The 8,838-nt window shown below is 45.4% G+C and overlaps 1 protein-coding gene and 1 long non-coding RNA gene across 2 annotated transcripts; one reads left to right on the forward strand and one right to left on the reverse strand.

The window, feature by feature from the left end:
• The first annotated feature begins 49 nt into the window (after window positions 1-49).
• On the forward strand, window positions 50-5,342 carry RAB19 (RAB19, member RAS oncogene family). The gene is made up of 3 exons (XM_068190808.1): window positions 50-449; window positions 1,313-1,496; window positions 3,569-5,342. The coding sequence occupies exons 1-3, from the start codon at window positions 255-257 to the stop codon at window positions 3,832-3,834; spliced, it is 645 nt and encodes a 214-aa protein (XP_068046909.1). The 5' UTR covers window positions 50-254; the 3' UTR covers window positions 3,835-5,342.
• On the reverse strand, window positions 5,040-8,622 carry LOC137474338 (uncharacterized). The gene is made up of 2 exons (XR_010999309.1): window positions 5,923-8,622; window positions 5,040-5,884 (listed from the first exon to the last, which is right to left on the reverse strand). It is a non-coding gene; the product is annotated as an uncharacterized lncRNA (long non-coding RNA).
• Window positions 8,623-8,838: the final 216 nt, after the last annotated feature.

Below are 8,838 nucleotides of genomic sequence, written 5' to 3' on the forward strand. Positions count from 1 at the left end.
GCCCTGCCCGCCCCCTGCGCGGGGCGGGAGCGAGCGGCCCGGCCCCTGTGCGGCCCGGCCGAGCCCGGGGCGGGGCGGGGGGAAGGGACGGGAGAGGGCGGACTACAGCTCCCGCCGGCCCCGCGGCACAGAGCGGCGCTACCTGTCCCGGCAGGGCAGCGCCGGCAGGTGAGCGCCTGGGACGGGGCTCCTTCCTGGGGCCTGCGGCTCTTCCTCCTCCTCCCCCCCGGCCGCAGGCCCGCCCGGCAGCCGCGATGCCGTTCCCCGGCAGCGGCGCGGACGATGCCTTCGACTACCTCTTCAAGATCATCCTGATCGGCGACTCCAACGTGGGGAAGACGTGCGTGGTGCACCGCTTCAAGACAGGGCAGTACAACGAGAAGCAGCAGAACACCATCGGCGTCGACTTCACCGTGCGCTCCATGGACATCGACGGCAAGAAAGTAAAGGTCGGTGGCGGGAGCGAGCCCGAGCCTCCAGGCGAGCAGCACCTTGGCCGTGCCATCGTTCCCGTGCAGGTGCCAGGAAGCGGCGGGACGCGCAGCACCTCCTGCTCGGCCCAGCCGAAGGCAGCTGGCAAAAGCCGGCTGCCTTTCTAACCAGGGGTGCTTCCCAGCGGAGCTTTCTCTCAGGAAGATATCCTGGGGGAAGCAGTCACCCTAATTTGGATACATACTTGCTCCCGTGACTTCTTTGCATCTACCTGAGGAGAGGGCTTGTGCTTTGCCTGCAGGGAGTTCTTTGGAAACCGGCTATAGTTTGGAGGGGATGTCTCTTCCCTCCAGAGATGTGGGGGCTTGAGCTGGGACACCAAGAAGGGAAAACCCCCAAAGTTTGCAAAGGCTCCACTTTGATGTGTGCTTAATTGGAGGGAAGAAGACTTCCAAGACAAACACCAGAAGAAGTTGTCAGCTAGAACTTCCCTCTGTGTGCAGATGAAAGTTAGGATGCCTGGCTTTTATATATAGATTTGCTCTGCCCAGACCTGTATTAGGGCTCTTTACTCTTCTTCTTTTGCTATTAAAAGACTGTAATGTTCTGAATCTTTTACTACAGTTGTTGAAAACGGGTTTCTTGGCCTCTCTGCAAAGCTGGGTTCACTCTTGGAGCTTTCTCTTTGGTCTGTGTAGATTGACTCTTCAGGCTTGTAAATGGCTTTTCGGATCTAGGGAGCGCAAAGCCACACTGGTCTGGTAGAGTGAGCTGGGACAGGTCTGGCTGCCTTCTGGACATGGGGCTTCAAATGCTGAGGGCAAGCACCTAGGAAAGTGGTGTTCACTGGTCTTTACAACTTCTCTCCTTTCTCTTACAGATCCAAGTGTGGGACACAGCTGGTCAAGAGCGCTTCCGGACAATAACCCAGTCTTATTACAGGAGTGCCCATGGGGCCATCCTTGCCTATGACCTTACTAGGAGGTCCACATTTGAATCCATTCCTCACTGGATTCATGAAATTGAAAAGTATGGTGCTGCAAACTTGGTCATGATGTTAATTGGTAGGATTTTAGTTTTAAATATTGTGTTATGTAGATTTTTAATATGGACATAAAGTCTCCCTCGTTTCCTACCACTACTTGAAGCATCTATACACTATGCATTAAGGAAGAATTTAGTTCTAATTAAAATAGATCACCAAGTGTGTCAATTCAACCCAGGCTTAAAAAAATGAGGAAAGTCATGAGGAAAGCCTGGTCCTGACAGGACCGAACCCATTGCAGAGAGCAAAACCCTTTTTCAGTTGTTCCTTTCCTGTTGGAATAACACAACAAGCTTTGCTGCCAGGCTGGAGGCAGGGACCACCTTGTTGAGTTAGACCTGCAGTAGGCCTGACCCTGTAAGCTGCTGCACAGGAATGTAGCAGCTCAATAATTCAAGGTGGAGGGGGATGCACAGACTCCTGTGGTTCTCATCTTTCCTCTTTGCTCTCTCGGTATGCATGCGCATTGCTCTGTAATGGGATTCCGAGCAGGTAAGACAGTAGATGGGGAGATGGCTTTCGCAGAGCCTGGAGTAGCCTGCTTACATTCCACTAGCACTCAGGAAACTGCCTCTTTGAGGAAAGCAGTGGCTGGGAATTGCCGGGAATGGAGCTGGTAGGAAGCCACGGTTCCTTTCCCTTGGGTTTCATGGTTATTATTGCTCTTCCTTCCCCCAAGGAAGAAGCTGCAAACGAGAGCACTGGTGTGGTGAAACACGCCAGTGTTTTTCTTTCTTGCCTTTATTTCCATTGGCGTGGCTAAGCCTGTTGCAGTGTGCTGAGAGCAGCCCAGCAGCCAGGGCTGGGGCAGCGCTGAGCCCCAGGCAGGGCCCCTGAGCTGCTGCCTCTGCTCCCAGCACCCTCCGTGCTTGTGCTGTGGAGATTTCTCCTGTCCTTCCTCTGGAAGAAGCAAACGATAAATTCTGACCTGCTTCTAATGCAGTGCTTGGAACACTGGAGGCAGGGGAGGTGTAAATCACTGCACTTTGGCTGGTTTTTTCTAATTTCTGTCATGAATCTAAAGAAAGAGACTTACCTGTGTGTGGTGGGGGATGGTGGTGGTTGTTGGGTTTTTTTTAGAGAGAGAAGTTCTGAAATCAGTAAAAAGTGAAGCTTTTGTTAAAGATCCAGCTAGGTGCTTTCGTCCGAAGCTGGTGCTGTTTGCTTTACCTACACTGGCAGAAGCCATTGTACATTTAATTACGCTTAGTCATGTTATACACCTTTCTAGCAGGAGGTTAAGGCTAGGAAACCTAACTTTCCTATCTGGAACTGAAGGAGGAAAAGGTGGGTGGGTTCCTTTTAAGAAGGCAAATAACCCTCAAGCTGTTTTTTTTTTTTTTTGGCTGTTTTGTTTTTTTTGTGGTTTGTTTAGTTTTTTGGGTTTTTTTTCTTTTGTGAAGTAGGTTGGTTTTGTTTGGTTTTGGTTTTTTTTTCTTTTAGAAATACTAAAAGGGACTTTTTGGGAGGGTAGTTAGTTTATATATATTCAGGATATGAATTTGATGAAGGGTTGTCTTGAAACTACAAATGTAGACTTCAGCCAGCTACTGGAACTGATAAATCCACATGTGCTGCAAAACTGCCTAAATATACAAAGGTATTTTATCTGAGGTGTTTCGTGATAGATTTTGACTAAAGTGCTGCAAGTAAAAGTTTAATCTATCCATGCAGAAACAAGTATATATTTTAGGCATTAAGGTAGCTCATCTGAATTCTTGTCTTTCTTTTCACATCACCCTAAAAGATTGTCTTTAAAAAAATATTCCACTTAAAGGCTACTTAACATTTAAAACCACTAGGGAACAGGACCAACAGTTGCTTCCAAATAATCTTTCACCTACACTAAGTAATTAGATGAACATGAGTTTTTAGTTTTTACTTGGACTTAATCTCTTTTGCTATCATGATTTGCTGCACTTTTAAGCCAGTCTATATTTGTGGCTCTGATGTACTCACATCTTGTTCTATCCAGTAACTCTTACTGCTAACAGAAATCTATTGTTCAACAAAATTGAATTCCTGCATCGCATTTAAAAATAAATTTTTGAAAGACTAAGTGGTTGAAGTATCTCTTTGCCTTCTTTTAAGGGAACAAATCGGATTCGCTGGACAAGCGCCAAGTGCTGTTTGAAGATGCCTGCACCCTGGCAGAGAAGCACGGGCTCTTAGCTGTGCTGGAAACATCAGCAAAAGAAGCTCAAAACATAGAAGAGGTGTTCACATTAATGGCTAAGGAGCTGATAGCCCGAAATACCTTACAGCTTCATGGGGAGAACCCTCCAAACAGCTTCAGTCTTGACTCCAGGCCAGTGATTGCCAGTCCAAGTGTGGAGAAGACCCAGTGTTCCTGTTGAAGAGAGACTTCAGGGAGAACTTGGAAACTGCTGTTCTTCTGAGGCTGTTTGATTCAATTTTGTTCAGTTGATGAAAGTGTTTTATGTGGCCTCAAGCCATCTCTCTTGATATTTCTACCGTGCAGTTTGGCTTGTGAGTATTTTCAGAGACCATTGTTGCTGTTGGTAGCACAGGTTGCTTTGAACATAGCAATGTGAACTTCTGACATGAGAGGACTCAGGAAGCTGCCAGCCCTTGCCCTAACCAAAGATAACTATAAAAATTGCCTTTAATTATTTCCTTATATGTCTTTCTGGCTGTGTCAGAAGATAAATTTGCACCAGAGTTCTGCACTGACCCTTCTAAGCTGTGTTGCTGGTTTTAAGCACTTTCCTCTCTGCCAGTAGCTGTAAAAAGTCTGATGTATGCTTGAACAGCACTAACCCACTCCTGCCTAAACTTTCATTTAGGAGCTCTCCTGAGGTCAGGCAGGTAGCCGCCCATCCCAAGGAGCTTAATAACATTTGTGAAAGAGTAGAGGATTTCACATCTGCCCTGAGTTCCTCACCAGACAAACCTGGAGACATCTTTGGGGTGGCGGAGCAGGCAGAATATGATACACTTCTGCCTGGGGTGAGAAAAGTTGCCTTTCACTTTGCTTTGTAATAGTCAGGATTGTTTCCAGTACTGATCTCCATCCTGCTACATGGACTTGCTGGGAGGAGAAAAGCTTCCAAGTGAAAGAACCTTTTTTTCATTCCTCCCTGCTAACCTCATCTTGCTTTTGATGTGCTGATTTTAACCAAAAGCCTTCTGTAGCTTGTGTGATGGGCCAATGGCAATTTGAGAGTATCCCTGTAGATTTTCAAGGGAGCGTTAAGGATGGATGCAAGCTCCTGTAAAACTCAGCAAGGGGTGAGATGGTTTAAATTAGGTAAAAAATAAAAAACTTAAATTGTGTTAGAGTGGTGAGGCAATGGTATGGGGTGCACCAGAGAGCTGCCCTAGGTGAGTATATATGCTACTGCTGTGGAGACTGAACATGGTGGTAGCAATGGGAGGTTTTAGATTGCTCCTCCCAAATGCAAGCTCTGCTACTTGGGGCTCACTTTTCTGTATATCTGAACTGAATGAAGGGTTTGGGCTGGGTTTTTTTTTGGTGAGGGTTTTGAGTTTTTTGGTTTTTTTCCTGTTGTTTGCAAGTTTTTTTTTTTCCCAGTAGATGGAAACAGGGAAAGAGGAGGAGGAAAGAAATATCAGAAGTTTTTTTGACTGCAGTCCACATATACCAAAGTGTATCACTTAGTTACTGTTAAGCTATGAACTGCAACTCCATCTCTGTAATGATAAAACACGGTTTGTGTTACATGCAAAGCAGCCTTGGGAAGGCTAGGGTGTTGCCACCTTACCCAATGGCTGGCTGCCCCTGTTTTCCAAGTCCTTGAAAAATAGGGAAAAACATGTAGCAAGTATGGCTGGAAAATCTTGTCTTAGAAGCACAAAAAAATAAAGGAGAATGAATCATTAAGTAATAGTCTTGGAAATACTTCTAATATTCTTAATGCTTCCTCTGGCCAGGTTCTTTGCTATTACATGCAAAGAGCAGGGGTTAATTCAGCTCTGTGTAAGCTGAGGGAGGAATCTTCCATGCTACCCTCTTGCTATAGCCTGCTGTGGAGAAAGCTTCATCTTCAGGCATCTTCCCTCTCATGTTTACTTTTAAAATCTTTACTCCTTCTTCGTTTTTACTAGCCTAGTAGTTGCATTTTGGTTTGCACATTTAAGCAACATTAAATACCATAGCCTTTCAAAGTGGCAAGCCAGCTTCCAAACAACAAGTTTCTACAGAGCAGTCAAATGTAAGCTTAATATTTCTATTCCTGGTAGTAGTTTGTAATCCATCATTTTTACTTTTTTTTTTTGGTAGTTCCAGAAGACTGCAATAGAAAAAAAGTCTTCCTTTCAGCTCCAGTTACAATCTTTTATTGGTCAAGAATTAGAGGAAGGATGGTACCAGGGGAGTGTTAACTTTGCATGGTTCATTGGGTTTGCCATCTTAATTAGCCACTACTGTATGAAGTTATTTTGCTTACCCTCAGTATGGAGACTTCTGCAGGCTGCTGTGATCCTGAGTGCCCAGCACTGCCAGGTTTCAGGGCTCTTGCTGTTCTCTTCCTGCACACATGGAGCTACTGGCAAAGCAAGACCTTGGCAGAAAGCTGTGCAACACAGGATCAGGAAGAAGAGGCTTGTGACTGTTGCCTTTCCTTTAACAGGTCTAACAGGCTTCCTACTCCTCCAAGAAACCTAGTCTTAGACACCTACCCATTGTGCAGCTAAACCAGGAGCGTGACCTCTTTTGGTTGGTTCTGTTTGGCATTTTCCACGAGGCCTTTGGCCAGTTACACTGAATGGTTTCCACAGAGTTGCTTTTCCAGCTGTCCTCGCTGCAGTGAAGAGCAGCACTTGCTAACAAGGTTCTTGGAGTACATTGGTAACTCTGTTACTCGTGAGGTAATACAGGAAGCTATGAACTTTTAAAAAATCCCCATTATTCTAGACTGTGAGAACCACTAGATTAAAATACAAGCTCAGCATAATCTCTGTGGTTCTGCCTTTCCCCATCAGAGAGCAGATGGAAACACCCAGCTGTGACAAGGCAAAGTAGCACTAACTCCTATGGAGCCTTCTGTTAATGGTTTGTTCCCCAGCACCATATGCAAATTCCAAGTGCTTCTTGACAACATCATTAATGCATTAATACAAAGGGTTATAAGGTTGTTTACAACACTATTTCAAAAACTACTGCTGCCCCCAGGTTTCAGTTTCAAGAGCTGCTTGAAGATGCATTGAACATTCAGCTTGAAGATGAGCTCATTTGTTATGTTGTTATCTACTGGGAAGAAGTATTTGAATCTTTGCTGTGGCACATTACTTGCCCTGGTGTCACAGCCAGGCCAGATGAGAAGCATTACCTATTGGTGGAACAGGGTAATACAAATAATTACAAATATTTTAGAACGTACCAAACTGACACCTCCCAGAAACTGACTAGTTAAAAGCCAACACAGCCCAGCAGCCTAGTGATGTGGAAGGCACACAGCACTGCGTATGTGGTCCAGCTTTGCTTTATATGCAGGAGACAGGCTCTCAGTTACAAAAGCTGAGGTTCTTATCTAATCATTCCAGTTAATGTTTAAATATAGTTGGAAGGGAGACAATTTTCAGATGCTGAACAGAGGTGGAGCACTCTATCCTGGAGCCTTCTTTCAGGAAGAAGATGCATGCTGTGGTTTTGAACACAGGAACTGAAGTGAAGCTTCCCCCAGCCAGGTGAGTGCTCCAATGGCAGCGCTGTTATGGGTGTCCCTTCCCCAACAGGCATTTGTGTGTGAGGGCCCAAACAGTCATTGCTCAGCAAACTGGCTCCTGAAATAATTTTCAAGCACCACTCTTAAGCAACTGTGTTAAGAACTGGAACTACACCAACAGGCAATGCTGGGATATCACATTATTTTGAGAATAGTTCTAGACAGGCCAAGAACCCCTTTGTCCTAAGAGTACTGCACTTGGAAATAGGAATTCTGTTTCAGATGGGCAGGGCTTTCAAAAATCTTTTAAAGCACTTTTTCTAATGCTGCTGTTGTAAATCAACCTTTACACAGCTGCCTACACAGCTTTGTCAATGCAGTCACATCAAGCTGTTGTCAAGCAGGGGCTGACTGGCTTGACAGCGTGTGACAAACAGCACACCCATGGATAACCAGAGTCCAGCATATTTGCAATTCTGCATTTCCTTGCTACTGCTGTGTCCAGGAACATTACTGCTTATACAGTTTTCACTCCCAAATCTAGTTTTGCTAACCTGAAATGAAATTCACCACAACTACAGTTTAATGCCTTTCTAATGCTAGCAATTAAATTGATTTTGTAGCTACTTGATCCCTGCAGCCCAGTCCTGTATTGTAGCTCAGTCCTAAAGGATTACATGTGGATTCCCTCACTTTAAATTGCTGCAGCATTAATAATTTCATCTACACAAGTTTTGTTCCAAACATGAGACACCCATAGCTCATGGTACCCTCCAAATAAAAATCTCTGCACCTGCAGTAGCAGGAGTTACTTTGTATTTCATTAAATGAACCAGGTATTTCCTCAAAGATTACAATCCACCTTGGGCCACAAAGGCTGGCTGTGCTACCATTTGAACTAAAGCAGCAGAAGTTGTAACAAGTGTTCTTACCTTGTATGATCACGTTCAGCGCAGGGAGAACAGGTAGCACACTTACTCTGCACTTTCCACAAGAGGCAAAGGTCTGTATCAAACAAAATGTGTATATTCTGGCCTAGGGAGTAAAGTCAAGGCACCTCAAGGGACAGCATCCATCTTTTTCTAAAGATTTTTGATTTGAAATTAAGATTCTGCTGGTGGAAGTTTATGGAGACTTCATACCCTTTCCACTTTGACACTACTCTCATTGGCCTCTTCTGTTTCTGTACCTTAAGCATATCCTTGAAGAGAATGTAGCACAGCTAAAGTTGACACCCTCCATCTCCTTACATTATAAGCTTAATTCTACTGAATTTATTCCTGTTCTCACAGAGGAAGAACATAGCAGCCTACTAACATACTTATTTCAGAGACCCTACTGTTTTCAGCTGTCCCAGTCTGGGGTTGGTGGAGGTGGGAATCACGATGCTCCAGCCAGCTTAGAAACAAGGCTCACACAGCACAGTTCGGACGGGAAGTGGCACCCAGCAGTGCTGGCTTGGGGACAAATACAGGCAGCTCCTGAACCTGCACAACAGGAACCACAGCACAGCTCAAAGAACAGGAGCTATTTGTCATGCTGCCTGTGAACACATCAGTGGCCATGCAGCTCCACCCACCAGCCTCCACCAAAGCACATCACTCATCTGGCTATTCTCAGCCTCCTCGGTAATGTGTACAGGAGGAAGCTTCAGAAGCACCAGCAGCCACCGCGGTGCCACACCTACACCCAGGCAGGGAGTAAAGCACACCA

The sequence above is a fragment of the Anomalospiza imberbis genome, chromosome 5, assembly GCF_031753505.1.
Source record: "Anomalospiza imberbis isolate Cuckoo-Finch-1a 21T00152 chromosome 5, ASM3175350v1, whole genome shotgun sequence".
Taxonomy (NCBI): Eukaryota; Metazoa; Chordata; class Aves; order Passeriformes; family Viduidae; genus Anomalospiza; species Anomalospiza imberbis.

Excerpts from the sequence above, each read along its gene's own strand:
- RAB19 (XM_068190808.1), top strand. The coding sequence starts at position 255 with ATGCCGTTCCCCGGCAGCGGCGCGGACGATGCCTTCGACTACCTCTTC. Across the intron at positions 450-1,312 it reads TCGACGGCAAGAAAGTAAAG|ATCCAAGTGTGGGACACAGC; the intron begins GTCGGTGGCGGG and ends TTTCTCTTACAG. Across the intron at positions 1,497-3,568 it reads CTTGGTCATGATGTTAATTG|GGAACAAATCGGATTCGCTG; the intron begins GTAGGATTTTAG and ends CCTTCTTTTAAG.